This window comes from Pelophylax lessonae (genome assembly GCF_965119305.1).
Source record: "Pelophylax lessonae genome assembly, chromosome: 6".
Classification (NCBI taxonomy): Eukaryota; Metazoa; Chordata; class Amphibia; order Anura; family Ranidae; genus Pelophylax; species Pelophylax lessonae.
In genome coordinates, this window is record NC_138773.1 from 289,951,087 (window position 1) to 289,976,555 (window position 25,469).

Below are 25,469 nucleotides of genomic sequence, written 5' to 3' on the forward strand. Positions count from 1 at the left end.
AATTATGGTGACTCCTACGTGCATGATGGTGGGGTTACGGAAGTAGTAGCTGTGGACAAGGAGCCTGTGGAATAGGCTGCTTTGGCAGCTGTGGTGGAATATAGCATGTAGGATGGAAATATGGTGCTTGGGTGCAATACTTTTTTGCTTAGTGAGCTATAAACTGTTTTGTTATAGTTTTTTTAATAAAAAAAACTTAATAAAGCCAACAAAAAGAAATACCCTGCTGATGCAGAAGGAATAGCACCTGTGACGAAGATGGGGGGACAGCATTTATACATAATATATATATAAAATGAAAAACAAAATGGGATCAGTGGGGTGACACAGACGTGTTGTATACACCAACACTTCAGTGGCACCATTATACTACATTACACAAGAATCATCACAGCACTACACTGACAGCACTACACTGACTGCACTGCAAGTGACTGCATTACACTGTGTTACACAAGAATCAGCCCTACACTACACTGCACTGCACTGACTGCATTAAACTGACTGCAAGCACAATCCACTAACTACCTGCCTAATCTCCACTCCTTACACACTACACAGGGCTGCCGTGTAAGCAGCCTTATATAGTGTGGGGTGTGGATTTTGCCCCTGAACCATAATTGGGTAAAGGCACCCTGCCTTTGACCAATCATGGCTCTGACAGGACATTGTGCTGTGATTGGCCAAGGCATACAGGTCAGCTGCATGCTTTGGCCAATCACAAGCACTTAATGCACTGTAATCGTGCAGTATGGGGCGTTCATCGGCAGGCGAACTTTCCGCTGAGCGCCCCGGGTGTTTGTGTGTTCAGCAAACACACGAACACCCAATGTGTACGTACGTTTGACTCAAACATAAAGCCCATCACTAAGAGACAGACAGTTGCCTTTCTTAGAGATTTTGTATTACTTCCTGTTGGCACAGGAAGTGAAGGGAAATCTCCTGAAGGAGGTACAGAAAAAAACATACAAACAGTAATTTTAACCCACCACGAAAACATTAAAAAAAAAAAAAAAGTTTTGGCCTATGTGTACATTTTAAAGCTGTTGCCTTCCTCCTGTGGCCTGTCTCTGCCCCCACCCTCAGACAATGCTATCATTTTGCATAGGCCCTCCTGACCTTTCAAATCCAGTCAGAGCAATTTTATTAAACTCGTAAGCTTTGTAATGGATTCTCTTCTAAGTTTGTTTAAAAAGATCTACTATATATATATATATATATATATATATATATATATATATATATATATATATATATATATATATATATATATATATTACACATATGAATGATTGTTTAATTATATTGGTTTGACCAGCCTTTCTCAAATGTTTTAATCCAGAAGGACCTTTAATATACCTTTCATTTGTTAGGTACCCCCTGGCAATTAATACTATAGCCACAACGCAGGGCACATTAGCATAATGGTCAGTGGGAAGAATGCCCCTTTATTGGTGGTCAGTGGGGAGAATGTTCCTTGATTGGTGGTCATTGGGGAGAATGCCCCTTAATTAGTGGTCAGTGGGGAGAATGTTTCTTAACTGGTGGTCAGTGGGCAGAATGTTCCTTAATTGGTGGTCAGTGGGTAAAATGTCTCTTAATTGGAGGTCAGTGGGGAGAATGTCCCTTAATTGGTGGTCATTGGGGAGAATGTCCCTTAATTGGTGGTCAGTGGGAAGAATGTCCATTATTTGGTGGTCAGTGGGGAGAATGCCCCTTTATTTATAGTCAACAGGAAGAATGATCCCCTTAAAGATAGCTGAAAAGATCGTTGGTGTCTGTGGTAATTTAGCTGAGAAGGAAAACATGCTCAGTGCTCAAGGAACCTCTAGAAACCTCTGGAGGAATCCTGGGGTTCCATGGAACCCTGGTTGAAAAAGGCTTGGTTAGACTGTCCACGGGCTTAATATAGTTGCTATACTGTAAGCTAAAAAGCTGTTCTATTGAAATATAGGTGCAATGGTGCCACGTTATTAAAATTATGTTTCCATTGTAAATGCTTATTAGATTATTGGGGCAAATTTGGGTAACTAAAAGGACAGTGTAAAATGGCAAAAAAATTCCACTTTTTCAGTTTATCTTGAAACATCTGCCTGTTGCAAGGATCACTTTGAAAAATAAAACAATTCAATATTTCTTAGCTATGACCTGAAACAGGAAATTTCTTAAGAGCACTATCCCATATCGGTGGATAGTCAAACTCAGCTGACTAAGTCCCCTAATAGATTTAGTATTATTTTAGTACAAATCATATTAATTACTGTACCAGAAAATTGCATAACTGGAAATAATCATAGTAGTAATATTTTTTTAAAAAGTCCTTACTGAAATGTTCTTTCAGAATGATTAATGTAAAAATATGTAACATTGTAAAGACCTAATTTTATTCCATTGACCTTGGATGTGTCCGTTCGTGATGTGTAATATCTGCTCCTTATCATGTTCTATCTGTATGTCTGTGCCCTTCCAGTAATTGGCAGCTTAACAACATTATCAGAATGATTGTATTCTTTGTCAGGGATTAAACAATGCAATTGCAATGGACTTTGATTACAGAGAAGAGGTTGTGTATTGGATTGATTCCAGCAGATCCAATGGAAGCCGCGTTAATCGGATGTTCATCAACGGGAGTGATGTAAAGGTAAGATAATTACTACAATGGTTTTGGGTCAGTTTTATTTTTTGAAGCTAATAATTTATAGTTTTTGATATATCTGTTATATATATATATATATACACACACACACTTTATTGCCTTTACACGCACATTAACTTTAATGGCATCCCAGTCTTAGTCTGGAGGGTTCAATATTGGCGTCCCAATACTTTTGACAATATAGGTTTATATATATATATATATATATATATATATATATATATATATATATATATATATATACATATATATATATATATAAATATAAAACCTGTGTGTGTGTTTTACTCATATGACAAGAGTTTCACAGTCCTATGGGTTAGATATAGCAAAGCAGGAACTTCCTGCTTTGCCGCTCCCTTTGCCTGGTTACATTTTGGTGGTGACCCTTCCACAAGAGGAATTACTGCTGTGATTATTTCAGTTCTGAAAGCAACAGGCATCTTTCTGTAAAGATACAATGCTAAAAGTGAAACGGAGACTAGAGTTCAAAATATTAATATACATTGTTTTACATTGTAAAGGATAAAATAGATACAAAGATGGGTGTTTGTGTGCTTATAATTTCACTTCAATTACGGGAAACCCAACATTTTATAGTTTTCACCACCTAGAGGGAACATTTTCCAATAGGGACACTTGTTCCAGTGACAACGAAGAGAGGCATTTCCTTCATGTTATGTCTTTGGGACACGTAATAAAGAAAAATATGTCCACTGGAACAGAGACAGCAAACAATAAATTGACAGGTTGAACCCTTCCCTATTGTTGCAGCTTACACTGACCATGCTCTTCTTGTTTACCTCCTCTAGGTTGTACATAACACAGCCATACCCAATGCCCTAGCTGTGGATTGGATTGGAAAGAACCTTTACTGGTTTGACACAGAGAAGAGGGTCATTGAAGTGTCCAAGCTGACTGGCTTGTACCCTACCATCCTAGTTAGCAAAAAGGTTAAATTCCTGAGAGATCTGTCCCTGGACCCACAGAGCAGGTATGGAATTATCAGTAATTGTTGCACAGAAGTGCACACATTTTACCCATCTGAACAATTTTTGCTTAATTTATTAGGTTGTGCTTGTTTCCACAAGTGTCAGTTTAGAATGTCTAAAGATTTGCCATTTCCAATATGTTTATGTTTTACCTACAATAATGTCACATATATAGACTATTCGGGTGATAAAGTATAACTCCAACTGGTTTTATTTTGATGTTTAATACAACTAAAGCTAGACCCAAAGAAAAAATGAAATAAATAGACAGAGGGGTTACATGACTAAGGGTATAGGATGACAAAGAGGCACAGGAAAGGTTGACCTGTAGAGAGGTAACATTTTAGAGGGGGTCTTACTGTGGTTTATGATTATATGGCAAGGTAGGAACTGCTGGTATAGGAACTGTGGGCTGATGTGAGGTTATTTGAGAAAGGTCAAAAGATACTGTAAGTTTTTGTCCTCTTTTATTGCTAAATATTAAGGATCAGATGACGATATGAGCTTTACAGCAGCTTGAACCTTGGGGATCTGTGGAAGAGTTTGGATAGCCACAAAATAGGGACCCATCTGCCACTATGGAACTTTCCTTTGGCTTGTTGTTGATGGTTAGACTATAAGGAAGTAAGAAGTATTTAGTGTGGAATTGTTCTCAAATAAGTTGGCAGCATCTGGGGACAAGATTGGAATTTATTCAAGCCATTAAGCTAGTGGTCACCCTAAGACCCCTCCTGGTAGTTGCATTATTTAGGGTGGTATGGCTATTTATTTATGGTTATTAAAAAAAAAAAAGATTAATGGTTGGGCTTGAAGGGCTTCTGTGCCCAAGTTAAAACCCAGGTTGCACAGTCCAAGTCATTGTATTGGTTCAGACAATGGGAGGGACAAAACTGATGAATCTATCAGACAAGAAAGAAAGGAGGTAAAGAGACCTCTACCCATAATCTGAACAATAATCCTTTAAAATTGAAACCAGGAAACTACATTACTTAGAAGATCAATAGGTTTTAGGGTAAGGTGTCCCTTTAAATTATACGTTTTATATGGTATATACATTTTTAAATAATTTGCAGATATTTGTGGAACCTTTATGTTTTAATTAACAAAAATAAAATTAAAATTAAAATTAAATAATTCCAACTTAGCCCATGGTGAAAAAAATGCAAAGGAAGAGGTTACCTTTAGTAAAAATATCAGATCTAATTCATCAACTGATTTAAATATACAGATAGCTAAGGTTATAGGCAAATCTTAATGCACCCAAATTTATTGTGATAGATGGTCTCACTGACCAACAAGGAAGCTTCACTGAAAAAAACAGGCCTGGGAGGTAGGAGGGAGTACAGTCAAGTTTAGCTTTTGAGTGAAAAGTCTGCATGTTCATATGGGATTCTATTGCACCTCTTGTCCACAACCTCTAGAAGTGCTAACAGAAAGTGTAAGGACTAGTATTGACATGAGTGCCACTTCTCATTCATGAACAACTGGAACCTTGTGGATTTACTGGAGTAGTCAGCTGACTGGTGTAGGATTATGTATGGAATACCAGGTCAAGAACCGGTTACATGGTAATCGAAGTCAGTAAGAGGAAGACAGAAATGCACATCAGGTCTCTGGTTTCAGGCATATGCTTAGGACCACCAAGTAATCTCTTCAGGCAGAGCTAAGCTCTAAACAAGCCTTTGGGCACCAGCATAAATGTTGGGTATGCACACACATGTACTGTGATATGTCCATATGCCCACACTGGTTGATTGAATGTTTCTGACAGACATAATGTATATCTTTCAAATTATTGTTCTTTTATTGTATATGGACAGTAATGTATGGTCATAATATAGATTTCCTATTAGTGTCTATTCATTTTAAAATATTAAAAGGTATTATGGACATTCGTGACCAGTGGTGAAACTAGAACCTTTAGGACCCCAGTGCAAGAAACCATGAAGGGCCCTCCTGACCCCTGGCCCTGCAGTTTTTATTTTTTTATTGTTTTTTTTTTTTGACCATTTTTTTGTATAACATTATTGTATTTTACAGACCTCTGATGTTTCACCTTTGAGATGGAGAAAGGAGATTGAGGTCACAGCCCTCAATATCCTCTGCAGCATTAGCTGCACAGAACAGAACACAGAACTTCCAGTTTATTCACAAGCTGAGCCATAATAAACATAGTTTACTATGCCTCAGTTATGAATGAACAGAGTCAATGATCAGTACAGATCACTGACTCTATTCAATAAGACAAGCAAGGGGGCAGTAAATAAACATATTAACCAGCCCCTTCCCCGCTCTCCATCCTGACAGCATCCCCCGCAGCAGCCAGTGGAAGAGGGAACGGGGAAAGCTGGCAAAGCTGCAGGGGATGGGGATAAGGGGGGGGGGGGGGCAAGGAGAGAGCACATAGGCTGGCAGCAGAAAGAAGCTAGATAGGAGGAGCGGCGGGGAATCTGCATACAGAGGAACTTATCACTCAATTTTTCTACTAAAGCAACTGAATGCCTGTGAGAGAGGAAGAGGAGAAGAAGCGGGAGGAAAATGGAGATCAGTTCCTCTGTATGCAGCTTCTCCTCCTACCTAGGTGTACAGGGGGGGCGCACGGGCCCCCTGGAGCATGGGGCCGGGTCACAATTGCGCCCCTTTAGGTACGCCCCTGTTAGGGGCTAATTTAGGGTTGGGGGTTACCCAGAGGAATTTCGGGTTTACATATTGGTTTTTCAGACTTTCCTTATGTATAATGCCGCACAGAGCATTGCTGTAGCCCCCCATCAAATACAAATTCAAAGTACACATACCAGGACATTATGGGGTTGATTTGCTAAAACTGGAGAGTGCAAAATCTGGTGCAGCTATGTACGATAACCAATGAGCTTCTAACTTAAGCTTGTTCAATTAACCTTAAAAAAAAAACCTGGAAGCGGACTGGTATCTGTGCAGAGCTGGGCTAGATTTTGCACGCTATACGCTACACATATATATACCGCTATGACTTTACCTTGACTGTAGATCTTAAATATTTAGTGCCTCCACATAGAGTATTCCTTAATGCACAGGCCGATCACATACAGAATTCCTGCAGAATGTCTCCTGGTCTTTTTTTAGCTCAGGGAACTGCAGAGGTTAATGACCTGGCAATGAGGTGTCACCTATAATCCACTTTTCCTGCTGCAGATCATGCGTTTAGAACTGCACTTACTGAACCAAATTTGGACATGAATGGAAAGTGGCACAGCAGACTCAATTTAAACCTTCTTCCACACCATGGGGCTTAGACTGTGAAATATCCATTTCCATCAATATCAAACTGGGCTTGCTCTTTTTCCTTAACAAACGGTTTCTGTTTGCTAGATTGGTAAACATATCTAGATTTAGATTACCAAAATGGGCTTTTGAGCTTGTAAAGCAGAACATCCATTGCGCTGGAACATTAACTTTTTTTCCTATTCCTGTAGACACTGTTGGGTTGATTACCTAATGCGGTAGACCGTTCACCTAGCCTGCTGGTATTATATACACTTCAATCATCCAATCATATGCAAGGGAAGTTTTTTGTTTTTGTTTTGTAGCTCTCCGATTTGTGATTGAGTAGTTGGGGTAAGTAAGGGGTTATTGGCTAAGTGAACTTTTCACTCCTATAGAAAATCGACCCTTATAAATAAAAGAATGAGCAAAAAAAGAAATTAGACAAGCTTATCTATCATGTATAAATGTTTATTGCTTTAATATTTACATGCTACATTTTGGTATTACATTACAAAGGAAGTGTATTACACAATAAAGAGCATTTGAAGCAAGGACGTAAGAAAAGATAAACTGCAAAGGACATAGAAGCGAACCAACAATGCATATGACATTTAAGAAATAGAAAAGAAAGAAAAAAAATTTAAACCAGAGTATAATACTTTGCTTTAGCAAGCCCTATCCTTTATCAGATAAGGACCTGTGAGCACTTTTGTATACCCGCCATCACATCTTTTTTTCTAGTTTTTTTCCTTACTTTAAAAGGTAACTCCACTTTCATGGGGAAAAAACTCAGCAATTAAAGAAAAAAAAACAATATAGCGTATACAATTGCGACACAAATCATATTCTAATTGAATGTTATTAAAAATTACCTTTCCTTTTCAATCTGCAACTGTTGTAATTTTATGAAAATGCAATACAATATGGCCACCTTGAGCTGTTCTGTACACAGAATGTATACTGACCACACCCCAGAAACATAATTTCCTGCTTGTGTGATTGGCTCACCAATTTTCCCAGAAGTCTGCCTAAGATACAAGTCAGATTTCAGGCATCCCCTGCAACAAAAATTTCATTTTTGGTGAGATACTCCCAATAGGAACACATCTAAAGGGATGCAGGCCCAGCAGATTTCCTCATTAGTGCCCTGCAGCTGCACAGCTGATAGATAATTATGAAACCACTCCCATTTGACCCACTCAGCACAGAGGAACAAACAATGATTTCTTCAGAATAATAAAAGGTAGGAATCTGCAACAAAGTTTGATAAAATCCCTGCAATATACGGAGATCACCCAGAGGGGAATTTTTTTTTTCTCAACAAAAGTGGAGTTACACTTTAAGTATATCTACAGACACCCTATTTTATAGAGTAGGGAAAAGGTAAACTTCTCAGCTTTTGTTTTCACCATTGGCGTCTTCATGGCCATAGGGACAAATAGAGAGAGCAAATCTCCCTAGTGGGGAGTCAGGCAGCAGTATAATACTTAGAAGAAAACAACTAGCATGCCACTTGCAAATCCAAATGGTAAAATGTACCCACTTAGGCTCCGTTCACATCTTGGCATTCCGGATCGCAGGCAGAATTAAAAAAGAGAAGGTTTGGGACTTTAAAAGAGGCATATAGTAAATATAACTAAGTGCCTCCATCCCTATGCATATGTGCAAAAAAAAAAGGAGTTTAGGACTGGGTGAGGTGCATAATCTACAGTTAGCGATTGGTAAATATATATATATATATATATATATATATATATATATATATATATATATATATATATATAGGTACAATATATGGTTCATTTGTATACACAATTGAAACGTGATACAATAATAAAAAGTAATGTTGGAAACACATTTTACTGTTACAGAGTCTCATTAGCAATTATGTGTCTGTGAATACAATAATTTATTCTAGTAATAAACATATTCATTATAATTCAGCTAGATCAAAACACACTTAAATCATGGGAATGGAATTGGGAGCTGATCATGTTAAAAAGTATCAATCTACATTTGTAGCATTGGTCTCCAATAAGCAAAATTTTGTATAGATGATCAAACAATAAAAATGCATGATTCTATTACAGGACGCGTTTCATGGAGTATATTCCACTTCCTCAGGAGCAGATGCAAATCTTAGTATGCTCACAATTGAGCTCAGGGTTCAATATGTGTTTGTATAAAATGAGAGCCGCCAGGGGGCATCTGCAGCGTGAGCTGTGGGAGTACTTCCCTTGACCGTAGAAACACACATGGAAGAAAAGTTGCGGATCTCTGTTGAGTAATTGGTAATAGGATAGCTAGCAGTCCCAAAGAGATCTGATGCTGCCTGGTGCATGATGTAGTCATTTTCTAAGGTGCAAGTGTCCCAGGAGGAGAAGAAAGTGTAAACTTATTGTGTTTTTTTATTGTCGGCCTTTTTTTGTTTATAGTGCAAAAAAAGGAAAAAAAAACTGCAGTGGTAATAAAATACAACCAAAAGAAAGTTCTATTTGTGAAAAAAGGACTACATTTTATTTGGTTACAGCGTTGCATGACCGCTTAATTGTCAGTTAAAAAAACAAAAAATGGCCTGTTATGAAATAGGGGTAAATCTTCCGGAGGTCAAGTGGTTACTAAAGTCTCACATCATATCAAATACAAGGCAAAATTACTGTTTACTTTGCAGGGGAAGTTGCACTTTGCAAGGAAAATTGCCCCAGAGCTTAGTGAATGAGCTGTGACAGCGGGTGGGGGGATCTTTTCCTTGTTACCACTGTCAGGTCCATAAAGACATGGGTAAGCAAGTTTGGGGGGGGGGGGAACTTGACTGGCCTGCACAGAGTCCTGACCTGAGATGAATTAGAGCGGAGACTGCGAGTCAGGCTTTCCCTTCCAACATCAATGCCTGGCCTAACAAATGTACTTCTGGAAGGATGGTAAGACATTCCCATAGACACACTCCTAAACTTTGTGGACAGCTTTTCCAGAAGAGTTGAAGCTGTTATAGCTGCAAAGGGTGGGCCAACTCAATATTGAACCCTGCAGACTAAGACTGGGATGCCATTAAAGATAATGTGCGTGTAAAGGCAGCCATCCCAATACTTTTGGTAATATAGTGTATCTGCAGTATGGGAGGTACGGGCAGACAGCTTATTGAGAGCTTGGCATTGCATCCACAATCTGCTGATCATGGGTGCAATGCCCTATAGGCTTTAGAGTAAAAGAATATTAAATGCACATTTTTTTACCTCCAAAAAAGATGTGCAATTATTGTTATTATTTTTATTATTTTTTTTTTTAATAAAAGTTGAACTTAACCTTTAAAGTATATGCCTTATTGAAGTCACAGAGCCCCTTAAAATATATTTTTTTGGCATATTTTTAATGTGTATGTTTGTATATTAAATAATACTGAACACTCAAAATATCTTTAGAAATAACCTTTAACCATATTGTGAATGGAGCCTGCTGGTTAGAATGAGTTTGCAAAAAAATCAGATGAGAATTTCAGATTCTGCTTCCTACTAGTAGGTGCGTGCTGTGTGCTCCGTGTAGAATGCAGTGCTCATGTAAACATGGTTGTGTTTATTAATCCTGCCCAGGTATCTGTACTGGATAGACTGCTGTGAATATCCACACGTGGGGCGTATTGGGATGGATGGAACCAACCAAAGCGTTGTCATAGAAACGATGATTTCTAGGCCGACAGCCCTGACAATAGATTATGTCAACAAGCGGATCTACTGGGCCGATGAGAATCATATTGAATTCTCTGACATGAATGGGTTTCATCGCCACAAAGGTAAGTCGAGCGCTTTAACGAGAAAATTGAGTTGAGTTTTAGCCAGCATTTGCAAAAAGTTTGAGGGTATATACTGTATGTTTATGGTACATAAAAATGGTCGGTCAAGGTGGCAACGTTAAATAGTTTCTTTTATAATGAAAGCGCAGTTATCTTAGAAACCAATTTGAATTCTCCTTGGATCTTACAATGAACATTGGTTGCTCTAGGTCAGGTCCTCATTATTTACTTAATTTAAAGTAATGTGAAAAATACATTTTAGTGTAAAATAGAGATGTGGAAAATACATTTTGATGTAAAATCAAATTCCGTTTACTAAGGCTGCTTTCAGACTGATGCAGTGCGGGTGCTTTCTGAAAGCGCACCAAAGATGTAGCATGCAGGAGTTTTGGTGCACTTTCAGAGCACCGCGGGACACAATATAACTGTATGGGAAAGCATCGCTAATCTGTTTCTAACCACGTGGGTAAGCTGTGCTGCACCCGTGTTGTGGTCAAACCGCACCGCATCAGTCTGAAAGCAGCCTTTTCTATGTCTTCACATCAGAAAAACAAACCTTTTGCAAAGGAGATCACCAAGATTCTTTGTAGAAGCCTTTAAATCATGAGTGCGCCTTTGCATGCTGTATGAACAACCTTCTTAAATTTGCGAAAATCTGGGATCCCCAGACCACACATTTCCTGCCTCCATCTTTTGATCAAAAACCTTTATCAATCTAAACTCTAAAACTTGCAATATTTCTAGACTCTCTTTCCCTCCTTTCCCCCCTTTCCCCACATTCTTTTTTTTTTTTTACTATCTTCCCACCCATACCCTTCCTCCTTCCCTTCTATACCACCTCCCCGCCTGTCCCCCCCCCCCCCCGCCCCCTTTTTCCTTTTTTTTTTTTTCCCCTATTACTGCAAGACCTCCCTGTCCACCCTTTTTTCTTTTATCATCCCTGGTGTATTCTCTCAAGGCTGTTTTTTTTTTTTTTTTCAAATACTTTATTTAAACCAGGAAAACCAGGAAAAGGTAGATCCAGAGCATTACATCAATAATATATGACATCAGCATATCCATTTGCAAAGCATATAAGGTCTAATCAGTAAACCAGTGTTGAGATTACATAAACATCAATAAATCATTATAGAGGATAATTCAAGCATGGATTTATCCTTTCTGCACATAGCCTAAAGCCTAGTACACATGCAACGATTATTGGCCGACCGATCGTCCGTCTTTTGTCCAGGTTTTGTTGGTTGGAATGAGCCTAGACTGCAAACGAATTTTCTCGCCCGACAGAATTCTACTTCAGAAGTGATGTCATGTGTTGGTTTGCTTTCTTTGTGTTCTTTCTTCTCTGAGCATGCCCAGACTTGCTCATTAGATTTTTCCCTGTCGAAATCTGTACTGACTGCGCGAAAATAGCCTGCACACCAGATTTTTTTTGGCCAAAAAGTTGGAGTCGGTTGTCGGAAGCATCATACTAACAAGCTGAAAATCGGCAGATCGGTCGTCGGACGAAAATTCCCTGCCGATTATTCTTTGCATGTGTACGGGGCTTTAGAAACAAACTACATAAAGGGAGGAATGGAGCTGCCCACTCCCTTTTTCTATTTTATATAAAACCAAAGAATTAAGAAGAAGACAAGAAAAGCCAAAAGATGGGAAAGGGAGAGAGAGAAAAGGGGTGAGGGGATAAGGGAAGTTTAGGGTGATATAATGGTTCGTCACAATATGGGCATTCAGGAAGTTTTGCCTGCTGGGCAAATTATGGACCCAAAAGAGCCTTTCCTTCTTCAGAAAAGACAAACATATTCCATAGTCTCCAGATCTTGGAATACTTTTCATGTTTATGCTGTGCTGAAAGTATTAAGTCTTCCATCTTTTTAATTTCCTCCAATTTATGGAGTCAGCAACTGATAGTTGGTGGTTGTGGGTTTTTCCAATTCAGAGGAATGCAAGGTTATGTGGCATTGAACAGGTGACTTACTATTGATTTTTTTTATAAATTTTCGCCGGGATGGCCGAAACATTAAATAAGAAAAAAGCTGGATCACCTGGAATCACGTAATCAGTGAATTTTTGGATAATCTTCCGGATCTACTTCCAGTAATATTCAAGCTTAGGGCAAGGCCAAAAGATATGGAGCAGCGTTCTCCTTCCCCCCTGGCATCTCCAACTGCGGTCAGTAGAATTAGGATAAAATGTATGTAGCAAATGAGGTGTATGGTACCACCTAAGGCTGAATTATTTATACCATATACATAGGGTTTTATTTACTAACACTGGAAAGTGCAAAATCTGGTGCAATTCTGCATAGAAACCAATCAGCTTTCAGTTTTTGTCAAAGCTTAATTGAACAAGCTGAAATAAGAGGCTGATTGGCTACCATGCACAGCTGCACCAGATTTTGCACTATGCACTTTTAGTAAACTGACCCCATATTCTCTGAGCATTCCAGATCTACTTCTACTATATCATGATATACATTTATTAATAGAAAAATGTTATGTTTGTAATAAAGTTAGAAAAAGGGGTACCACATCCCTAAAATGTATACTATAAGGTATGGGAAATATTCCCAGAAAACATCCACGGCATAGGCCTAAGGTGCAAAGGCGGGGGCCCGGATGGAAAGAAGAGAATGTCAAGGATGAAAAAAAGGGAAAGAAAATGGGAATAGGGGAAAGAAAAAAAGGGGGAAGGAAATGGGGGGGGGGAGGGAAAGGGGAAGAACAGAGGGGAGGGAGGGAGGGAGGAAAGGACACACAAGGAAAGGGAGAAACAAGGGAGAAACAAGAAAACAAGGAGGATGAATGGAGGGAAAAGCAGTTGATGAAATGGAGAAGCAGGAAAAGTCCAAGAGTAATTGAGGGCTGATGGGATTTTTTAGGTACCATATAGGAAAATGAAAGAATGTTATATTAAAATGCAAAGTATTTATTGGTACATATTAAAAACAAAGAGAACAAGGCAAGTAAGCATATTCATTGGTATACAAACATATATGAAAAACTGGATGTGTGGAAAGAACATGTAGGCATAAGGTAATAATATACAATTGATTAGATCCAATGAGAAACATCAGACAAATCCCAACATGTTTCTCAGGCACTGGGGGTCCGCTTCTTCAGGGGGATAGAGCACATAAAATATAGAATGCTTTCAAGGCATTCTATATTTTATGTGCTCTATCCCCCTGAAGAAGCGGACCCCCAGTGCCCGAGAAACATGTTGGGATTTGTCTGATGTTCCTCATTGGATCTAATCAACTGTATATTATTGCCTTATGCCTACATGTTCTTTCCACACATCCAGTTTTTCATATATGTTTGTATACCAATGAATATGCTTACTTGCCTTGTTCTCTTTGTTTTTAATATGTACCAATAAATACTTTGCATTTTAATATAACATTCTTTCATTTTCCTATATGGTACCTAAAAAATCCCATCAGCCCTCAATTACTATTTGACTTTTCCTGCTTCTCCATTTCATCAACTGCTTTTCCCTCCATTCATCCTCCTTGTGTTCTTGTTTCTCCCTGCCCCTCTTTCCTTGTGTGTCCTTTCCTCCCTCTCTCCCTCTCCCCCCCTCCCTCCCTCCCCTCTGTTCTTCCCCTTTCCCTCCCCCCCATTTCCTTCCCCCTTTTTTCTTTCCCCTATTCCCTTTTTCTTTCCCTTTTTTTCACATTTATTAATAGCATTACCTCCTGTGATTTCTTTATCAATCTCATGTGTCCATATCTTTTGAAATAACCAAACTAGGAGTCTTATTCAAGTTTATGACTGTATACATTTACATGTGATGCTCACATATTGTTTTCTTAGGTAATCTTCAACAATCTTGTTCATGTTTGTTGTATCTGACGAAAACTGGTATTTTACTTAGTAATTTTGTATTCACGCATATTTTGTACATCCCCTGCATAGGCACTATTTCTGTTAAGTTTTTCTCTTGAAAAAGACAATAAAATATTTGACACAGAAAAATGCATTTTGGTGAACCGCTGTAGGGTTCAGCTACAAGAAGTCAGCAAATTGGCCAGCTCTAGTGTAATTAATTGGGTTTAACATTAAACAAAAAAAGTTATAGTAGAATATGAAATATGGAAAGTTAAAGTGAAACAAAATGCAACACTTTCTGGATAGATGAGGCTCATATCCCTGCCCCATACCCAAAATAGTAAGTGAAAGAAAATCCAACCAAAGTGAGGGAATCCTTGGTTGTAACTAGAACTAGTATCCTCATTGGAAGATTTGCCCTCTATTCCTGTTTGGGTGTTAACCCAAATGGTGGGATTTTCACTTGCACTCTTAGTGATAATGATAAAGAGGACAAATAGCCTGTTATATGCAGGTGCATCCTTGCATATAGGTACACATACACTCGTCCCCTCTAAACATAGATACAGAAATAGCCAGGTTAAAAAGAAAAGTCCATCTAGTTCAACGGAATAAAACAAAATAGAAAACATACATAGAAACCTCCAGCTACAGAATCCTATACCAACAGCTGGTCGAAAGGAAGGCAAAAAAAATAAAACTCCTATAAGCCATGGTTCAATTTGCTCTAGTGGGAGAAAAATGAATTCCTTCCTGATCCCTCAGAAGGCAATCAGATGTTCCTTGGATCAACAATCTGGTGTTATTACCTACAAATGTTGGTATTCAGTTTTATTTTGTGAATTTAGGAATCTACTAAGCTGGCAAGAACTAGTTCTTGAAGGAGTCTTTCCTACATGGTCACGGTTCTTATTGTTGAGAAGCCTTTCCATATATGTGGATTAAATCACTTTTTCCTCCAGATGTTAAACGTGCCCCTTTACCCTCTGTAATGACCTTAAAGTGAATAACTTAGCACCAAGTTCACTATATGGACCACTTATGTATTTATACATTGTGATCATACACCCCCCCCTTAATCTCCTCTTCTCAAGAGAGAATAAATTCAGTTCAGCTAATCTTTCCTCATTATGGAGCCACTCCGTGTCTCTTATCAGTCTGGTTTCCCTTCTCTGCACTTGTGTTGTATGAAGCCTTATCCTCAAATATACAAGCATGTCAATCTTCCATAAGTACTTTGCTCAATGTCTTGAAATATACAATTTGCTCCCAGATGTATCAGCACCACATCATTAGCGCGAGAGGGCATAATCCATAGGTATTGATTGATTTTCCAATCCACTTGTAGAATTGCTTGTCAGCTGTAAACGTGTAAATTCCACAGAACTACAACATTAATGTAATACCACAACAGCCATTTAGAGTGTCAAACAGGCAGTCCCAACATTGATCTAGATGAGAAGGAGCAGTAACGAATGTCTGTGCAAACATCTAGAGCCAGTTGTAGAACATCAAACATTCTGACCCCCAGTTGGCTTTTGTGATTGTTATATTCCCAGTTGGCTTTTGTGATTGTTATATTGATACATGTGATATGTATGTAAGGAGCAAGTCTTATGTGTGAATAAAGAAGAATTCCAGGTATTGATATTTTTACATGGTTACATTTCTCTAGCTCGGACCAATGTAAATATGCATATACCATAAATGTGGGATCCTTCTAGATGCTGGAAATCTCTGTAGTAGACATTGTTACTGCAGTAGTCTTCACTAGCTTCTGGGTCCCATACCGAATTGCTGTCCTGCTGCATTGTGAACACAGAAGGTTGCCAATTCGCAGAGAAAAGAGATATTCTCCTGTGCTAATGAGACATTCCATCCATTCACTGTTGTAATGAGGTCCAACAGGTTCAGCTGCTATACCCAAATTGCCAACAAGGTCTGTAAAGTAATTTGTATCTTAAGCAAGGAAATAGGAAAAAACAAGGGAAGCGCTCCCCTGGTGTAAAACCTTCTTTTATTGAGGACACAACATAAAAGAAATCCAATACACTCACATTTTTCCAATACACACTACTGTCACAAAGCTTGTGATCTGTGTAATACCGATCCATCCATCCCTGCTAAGTGTCTGCCATCTAATCCTTCAAGTGCAGACTGAGAAGACTGAGCTGGAGTGTATCCAGAGAGAAGAAAGGAAGGCAACAAGAGCCGCTGGCTGAAGTGGTGGTCATTGAGCTGTCAGATCACTGACACTGGTGAATGCCAGACCAGCTAGCAGCACAGAGTCACCGCATGTGCAGGCTAGGGGAAGGTGAACCCGAGGTGCCTAGGGTTGGCGTGTATACTGCAGCGCATTTTGGAGGTTTTGGCCTCCTTCTTTAAGCATGTGGCTATTGTTCTCTTTCTTCCCTTGTGGATACACTCCTGCTCAGTCTTCTCAGTCTGTACTTTGAAGATTAGGCGGCAGTTACTTGGCAGGGATGGATGGATCAGTATTACACAGATCACAAGCTTTGTGACAGGCTTGTGAACATTGGGAAAATGTGAGTGCATTGGATTTCTTTTATGTTGTGTCTTCAATATAAGAAAGTTTTACACAAGGGGAGTGCTTCCCTTGCTTCTTTTTTCTTATTTGTTTGTCAGCTTAGTAGGGGCATCGTTCGGGGATTGCTTTGCATTTTCTCGATCAATTCAAAGCATCCTCTGATTGAACAAGGTGGAGAGAGTGAGATCATCACCTCACCTCTCCACCTCATCCAATCGGATAACCCGTTGCATTCATTGAAAGAGTGTATAGTGATCTTCCTTGTTGAGTTGTCAATCTCCTGTGATCACAATGCAGCAGGGCAGCCACTCTACACAAGATCCAGAAGCTAGTGGAGATCATTGTAGTAGCAATATCTAATACAGTGATTTCCAGATTGTAGAGGTATCCCACAGGTATGATGTAAACTGTACATAGTTACATTGGTCCAAGCTGGACCAATATACCTGTGTAAAAAATATCCATATCTGGAATTCTTCTTTAAATATTTCTAACGAAATGTGTCGGGGTCCTCGGGGGAATATCCATAAGACTTCTTATTCTATTTCCCTTCTCAGAACTGGAATACTACTTTGCTTTTGCGGGCAAATAACTGCAGAAACAATTTTTTAAAAACATATAATATAAATGGGACACCCAAGACAGTTTACAGTTTGATTGCTGTCTGTCTGTGTGTCCTCATTGTCACCTTGGCAGAAAGGGATGGGGGATCCAAATTTTTACAGATGTCACATCTTCCAGTGGTAATGCCTGTTTGTTCTGATGGCAGTTTGTCAATGAAAGGCTTACCCCCCCCCCCCCACACACACACTTTTGGAGATTACCTTACCCTCTTTTGTGCCACTTAGACAGGAACGTAACCCCCCCCAACCACAGTGAGGAAAAAAAAAAGAAAAGAAAAAGACTGACACTACCCTGCTCTATCCAAGACCAGAAAGCATTATTAAAATAGCTAAATTAATGCCTTTCTTCTTAAATCCGAGTTCTCGCCTCAAAAACCACTTTGGGCCATCCGCTTGCTGAACATCACCTAAAAAAGAAATGGATAGTCCCGATTTTTTTTTTCGTTCAGTTAGTTTTTATTAAATTTCAAACAAGGTAAGTAAAAGCTTACAAACAGTCAAAGTGTCCAACAGTTGGACAATGCAAAAACAAGACAAGATAGCAGTGTTCATACGTTAGTAGAGACATTTGTCTAGTGCAGTTAATCATAAATAACATCAGATCAATTAGGCAACAGTGTGACAAATAAGCCGCCACCCGGAGCAGCAAGGTACAAATGCGTCCCATAACTTTCCCTGAGGTTAGTTCATGATGAAACCTGGATTCGGACACCCCCAATGGGAGCAATAACTGTGTCCCGTCCAGGTCCCATCTAGGTGCCAGGGAGCATTACCTATTTTCAATTACTTACCTGGTTACTGAAGAAAATATACTTACCTTTCTTTCACTTTCTCCCTCTGCGGCCGCGGCCCCGTGCCGTCTCTTCCTGCTTGCATTGACTCCTAGGAGCTGCACGTCATCGCTCCCAGGAATCAATGCACCTACACCGGCCCCGCTCATCAGAAGCTGTTCAGAGATGACGCGCCTGCACCGGAAGTGAAGAGCATTCTGGGACTGAAGAGGACACCGAAGAGGACGCGCTGGCTTCATCTTCCCACACCTGACTCTAAGATGGCAGCGCCGGACAAGAATTTTCAAGGTAAGTATTTCTTCTAAAAGGTAAGTGCGACCTGACACAGTTCAGAGGCTATCCATTCTGAAATGCACTAGCCCTGACTGTCCCGGGGTATTTTTATCTAAAAAATGTTTCCGAGGCCGGAACTCCGCTTTAAAGCCCAACTCAAAACATTAAAATGATTCCTTGCAGGAGGGCAGTGCCTGCATTGCAGTGGTTAATTGCTTGTTTATGTTTAGGAGACTTAGAAAAGCAGATTTACTTACCTGCTCCTCTGCTCCTCCACACTGATAGACACTCCACACTCATAGGCTAGTCCCCGAAGCGTCTTCTCCCCATGAGGTCTAAAGCCCTTCATTGAACATGATGATGCTGAGGGAAAATCCACCATCAGAGGATTGAGAGAATTGCCGCTCGAGCAGAGGATCAGATAAGTGCTTTTACTCTCCCCTACTAAACAGTTACCCTTTGCAGTGCAGGCACATCATTTTTATGTTTACTAGTGTTGGGCTTTAAAACTGAGCTCCAGACAGATATAAATAAACCAAATAAATAAATACAGCTCTGTATTCATTATTACAGTATTAAATTTAAGCAGTGTCAGTACCTGAATTTGACTTGATATCAGTCATTGTACAGCAGAGCCCAGACTGTGAGGGGGAAAAGCAGCACAAAGAGCCAATCAGTTGTGCCAAAGTGCAAGAAGCATGCTGATAGGAGAAGAGAGCAGAGTGACAGAAAGATGAGCTTATTAGTCTGCTGCTTCTCCTTCACTGGCCAATCACAAGTAGGGAGAGGGACAAGACCTGTGTCGCCGAACTGCAGCAAAGGAAAAATCAGGTCTCCTGTCCTGCCAGACAGGGCTCTGCTGTTTGTCAGAACTGTGTATCATTCTGGACTGGATGAAATACAAATCATATGACAGGCAAAAATATTTAAAAAATAAAAAAAACTCTATCATATGCATTACATCTGTATTCAGCTGTTAGCTAGGTGTTCAGTTTAAGGCCCCTTTCACACACGGAGTCCGTTCAGATCCGCCTGTCAGTTTTTTTGGCGGATCTGAACAGATGTCCCATGCATCTCTATGGGGCATCGGATGTCAGTGGAGACATGTCCGCTGACATCCGATCCGATCCGTCAAAACCAGACGGATGGAAACCCTATTTTCCATCCGTCTCGCGGATCTGATGAGAACGAACAGACGGTCCGTTCCCATCCGATTCCCCCATAAAGAAGAATGGGGATCTGACAGCTGTGTCTCTGCACACAGCGCAGAGACACAGCTGCTATCCGCCTGCTCAGCGTGGGATCGATAAGAAAAACAGAGTCCGCCTGCCGGACTCCGTGTGTGAAAGGGGCCTTAAAGAAAATACTAGAGGCTTTCCTGAAAATATTAGCTGCCTGGCTAATGCTATGCATTTTGGATCCCTGACCTGGAACAAGTATGTAAATTATAAATTCCACCTTGTCTGAAATGTTTATTTATAGCATGGATGTTCCAGGTCTGAGACCTATTATTGGTACCAGCTACAGTCAGGCAACCAGCATTTTTTTAGAAGGAGATCAGCAACAATAGTTTCCATTTTTTTTTTTTTTTTCCATGAAAGGTTTGCTTTAAGCCAGCACTGTGCGCTACAGACATTTGCAAACATATTATATGCAGCAATGTGTAACACTTGTAACTATGTTAGGCTACTGCTGTCAATTTAATTTGAATTAAGTAAAATTTCAATTGGCTGTCAGCATATGGGACCAAGGGATGTTCTTGTCTGTGGTCCCTTGGTCCTAGTAGCTCCTGTTTACACAACGGAGGTGCATTTGAAGCAGATGTTTTAAATGAATTGAACAGAGTCTGCTGAGACGCTGCAAATGTTATAAACCTGGAAAAAAAGTTTCAGTAATGACATTTCTAGTATAAATGAATATACACCACTTGCTAAAACAGTTGTGCCTGACAAAACTTTTTAGAAGTCAAACAGACACTACATTTTTTAAAAAAATAAAATCGGATTATGTTTTAAGGTTGAATAAATAAGTCTGCTGGTTTAATGATATCCAACATATTTAAATGCCACTGTCAATCCCTTTTCAACCTCGACCTATAGTCACTTAACATAATACCGAACAGTCCAGTACCAGAGAAGCAAAAAGTCATTGACTTAAAATCCAGTATGTGACTAATTTACATACAGAATCTCCAATGACAAGGAGGGTTTTTATTATTTTTTTTTTAGCAAGCAGATTTTGTTTGTGCAATGTATGTAAGTTCATTTTTTTTATATATACTGTACATTGTATATGCATTTTTTTCAGCAGTTTGTTGATTTTGTGCAGTTTATGTAAAGGTGTATTTATATATATACTGTATATATTTTATATGCTTAGCAGTAAAACCATAACATGTTGTTATTATATTAGCTTATACGGATTTGCTGGTATCCTCCAAATGGTCGGGGTTCCTTAACATAGACAGGTTCTATAATACCTTCACCCCACTCACCAGTATTTTATAGGTGGCTATTGATTGCCATTGTTTTACAATTACTTCTTACCAGCTCATTTCATGTCAATGTATTACAATACCTTTCTTGGCTCTCTGTAGTGTCAGACACGGACATGATGATGTATTATTGTGGTTTACTAACCCTGAATATCATTGATCTCCCGTGCTGGTCCTAATTATTGATTGTTGGTTTTATACTTACAGTGCTGGCAGTGCCGGGCCAAGGTCATATGGTGCCCAGGGGGGAAATGGCAAAGTGCGCCCCCACCCTCGTTTATTATAAAAGAATCAGTGTCTCTTCAAAACCAGTTTCTGGCATAAAAACCTCCAGCATTGGTGCCAGTTTACACAATAATAACCCCCCAGAATTGGTGCCAGTTTACACAATAATAACCCCCAGCATTGGTGCCAGTTTACACAATAATAACCCCCAGCATTGGTGCCAGTTTACACAATAATAACCCCCCCCAGCATTGGTGCCAGTTTACACAATAATAACCCCCCAGCATTGGTTCCAGTTTACACAATAATAACCCCCAGCATTGGTGCCAGTTTACACAATAATAACCCCCAGCATTGGTGTCAGTTTACACAATAATAACCCCCCAGAATTGGTGGCAGTTTACACAATAATAACCCCCCCCCCCAGCATTGGTGCCAGTTTACACAATATTAACCCCCAGCATTGGTGGCATTGGTGCCAGTTTACACAATAATAACCCCCCAGCCTTGGTGTCAGTTTACACAATAATAATCCTCAGCATTGGTGTCAGAGTCTGCAACTATAACCCTCAGGATAGATAACAGTTTCTGTAATGATAACCCCCGACCATCAGTGCCAATTTAGCACAAAGGGGTTACTTAACACAGCTACTGATCGCTAATTCCTCAGTGACCATCGGCAGTACATTAACCCCTTTGTGCTGCGTGTTACTGGCCCACACACTCCTCAATCAGCCCAGTTCACAACATTACACTTGTTATTTAGCCTTCTCTGCCTGCTGCTTTTATTTATTTTTTATTTTTTTTCCAATACATTTTTATTGAAATAAGCATTGTTGGATATTACAAACTTTACAATGTCTGAAGTTTTCAATGAACAATGAGATAAACATAGATATGCCTTCCTTGAACAGAGAATAAAGGAGAGAGAATGTGCGATCGAGTGGGGAGCGATAAATGATAAAACTATTTGAGAACATAGAGAAAGGCATATAAAGGACAACATATTGTTAAACATAATATCATAGAAAAATACCATTGAATATTTTCTATACCTGGTGCACCTCAGTTAATAGGTTAATGGTATGTAAGGTGTAATATCTTCTATACAGCTGATGGATTTATCTTGGGGAGGGAGAGGGTAGACGGGGAGAAGGGAGGGAAGGAAGGGTAAAGCTGATGTCCTGAGAGAAGGTTGAGTATAGCTCAACGCCTGACAGAGATGGAATGTGTGTCTTCTAAAGTAGTGTCGGCCAGGTGTACAAGGAGCTCACTGATTGCTCCACCATTTGGCTTCCCCTCCCCCATAGCTCAGTAAGAGCACTGTGTGTGCATGGTCCATTCTGGGCAGCACTGCTGGGCATCTTCATCCAACCGCCACCTTCCACCAGACAGACTATATTCAGCACACCCCTGTGTCATCGCTTCAGTCAACCTGTGCCCCCCCCCTCCAGTGAATTGCTGCGCCCAAAAGCTCCTGCCCCTTCCACCCCACCTTGTCCCGGCTGCGAGTGCTGGGCCCCTTCTTTAATATATATATCCTATTATCACTTATGAGCATTGCTATTAATTGTTCTGATTATGTAACATTGGTTATTGTCGATTTTTTTTGTACTACTGGAAATTCTGTCACCCAATCTTTCTGGTCTTTCTACATATTTTATTCTCTAAATAAAATATTATTGAAAAAAAAAAAATAATAATTTGGATCAGATAAATAGGGCATATAGCACATAAATATTCTATTGATATTTAATGTACTTTTTGCAGCAAACAGATGAAGGGCTACAAGCAGAACAGCATTCTAAAGGGGTTCAAAAAACAACTAGTGTTGTAAAGTATACCAGAATAGCAGGGGGATTAGATTGTGCAGCCTGTTGAATAGCTAGAAGGAGGGACATGCTCTTTCCTAGCAGGGAAGCATATGGCTTGGGCCACATTTGCACCGGTGTCTAGTGTCTAGACACCGTGCAAATCCCAGAGGCAGGAATTTTCTGATTCCTGCTGAAGTATATGACACCTGTGAGTGCCAAGTGTTCAGCTCTACTTGGCTGTTCTTGGAGTCAGCAATTATTTGCAGGGAATCGAGGCTTGATGCACACAAAGTACATTCACCCACGATCACTGCAAGTAATTGCTGGCTGTGGGGAAAAACCATAAATAGATGTGGCCACCAGCGACCTGTCGTTATAGTGAACAGGGCCAGCAGCTGCACCTTGTCACTTGCATCCGCAGCTGTAAACAAAAGTTTTTTGATGTTACAATTTGCACAGGCCTTAATCGCTGGTGTGCATGTAGCTTTAGAGTACACTATTTCCAGGCCCAGATCCATAACTACCAAACCCAGAGAAAATGCACAACATCATTTCTACCATCTTTTTCTCACAAAGTGACAGGGCCTCTTACTCTCACTATATATATATATATATATATATATATATATATATATATATATATATATATATATACAGTATCTCACAAAAATGAGTACACCCCTCACATTTTTGTAAATATTTTATTTAAATATTTTATTATACTGTATCTTTTCATGTGACAACACTAAAGAAATTACACTTTGCTACAATGTAAAGTAGTGAGTGTACAGCCTGTATAACCATGTAAATTTACTGTCCCCTCAAAATAACTCAACACAGCCATTAATGTCTAAACCACTGGCAACAAAAGAGAGTACACCCCTAAGTCAAAATGACCGAATTGCGCCCAATTAGCCATTTTCCCTCTCCAGTGTCATGTGACTTGTTAGTGTTGCAAAGTCTCTGGTGTGAATGGGGAGTAGGTGTGTTAAATTTGGTGTTATCGCTCTCACTCTCTCATACTGGTCACTGGAACTTCAACATGGCACCTCATGGCAAAGAATTCTGTGAGGATCTGAAAAAAAGAATTATTACTCTACATAAAGATGGCCTAGGCTATAAGAAGATTCCCAAGACCCTGAAACTGAGCTGCAGCACGGCGGCCAAGGCCATATAGCAGGACAGGTTCCACTCAGAACAGGCCTCACCATGGTCGACCAAAGAAGTTGAGTGCATGTGCTCAGCGTCTTATTCAGAGGTTGTCTTTGGGAAATAGACGTATGACTGCTGCCAGCATTGCTGCAGAGATTGAGGGGGTGAGGGATCAGCCTGTCAGTGCTCAGACCATACACCACATATTGCATCAAATTGGTCTGCATTGCTGTCGTCCCAGAAGGAAGCCTCTTCTAAAGATGATGCACAAGAAATCTGGCAAACAGTTTGCTGAAGACAAGCAGACTAAGGACATGGATTACTGGACCCATGTCCTGTGGTCTGATGGGACCAGGATCAACTTATTTGGTTCAAATGGTGTAAGCGAGTGTGGTGGCAACCAGTTGAGGAGTAAAAAGACAAGTGTGTCTTGCCTACAGTCAAGCATGGTGGTGGGCGTGTCATGGTCTGGGGCTGCATGAGTGCTGCCAGCACTGGGGAGCTACAGCTCATTGAGGGGACCATGAATGCCAACATGTACTGTGACATACTGAAGCAGAGCATGCGCCCCTCTCTTCGGAGACTGGGCCACCTCCAAGATGACCACTGCCTTGCTAAAGAAGCTGAGGGTAAAAGGGATGGATTGGTCAAGCACGTCTCCAGACTTAAACCCTATTTAGCATTTGTGGGGCATCCCCAAAGGGAAGGTGGAGGAGCCCAAGTTCTCTAACATCCACCGGCTCCGTGATGTCATCATGGAGGAGTGAAAGAGGACTCCAGTGGCAACCTGTGAAGCTCTGCTGAACTCCATACCCAAGAGGGTTAAGGCAGTGCTGGAAAATAATGGTGGCCACACAAAATATTGACACTTTGGGCCCAATTCAGACATTTTAACTTAGGGGTGTACTCACTTTTGTTGCCTGCAGTTTAGACATTAATGGCTGTGTTTTGAGTTATTTTGAGGAGACAGCAAATTTACACTGTTATACAAGCTGTACACTCACTACTTTACATTGTAGCAAAGTGTAATTTCTTCAGTGT

General features: G+C 40.0%; 1 protein-coding gene across 6 annotated transcripts in view; it reads left to right on the forward strand.

Moving 5' to 3' along the window:
- LRP1B (LDL receptor related protein 1B) overlaps positions 1–25,469 on the forward strand; it is a 2,177,452-nt gene that overhangs the window by 1,877,053 nt on the left and 274,930 nt on the right. For 4 of the 6 annotated variants that reach the window (XM_082262163.1, XM_082262161.1, XM_082262165.1 and 1 more), the window contains 3 exons: positions 2,498–2,641; positions 3,469–3,650; positions 10,479–10,678. In XM_082262163.1, coding sequence (XP_082118289.1) covers positions 2,498–2,641; positions 3,469–3,650; positions 10,479–10,678 — 526 coding nt within the window. The remainder of the gene's footprint in view (positions 1–2,497; positions 2,642–3,468; positions 3,651–10,478; positions 10,679–25,469) is intronic. The other 2 variants (XM_082262162.1, XM_082262166.1) reach the window with 1 other exon arrangement.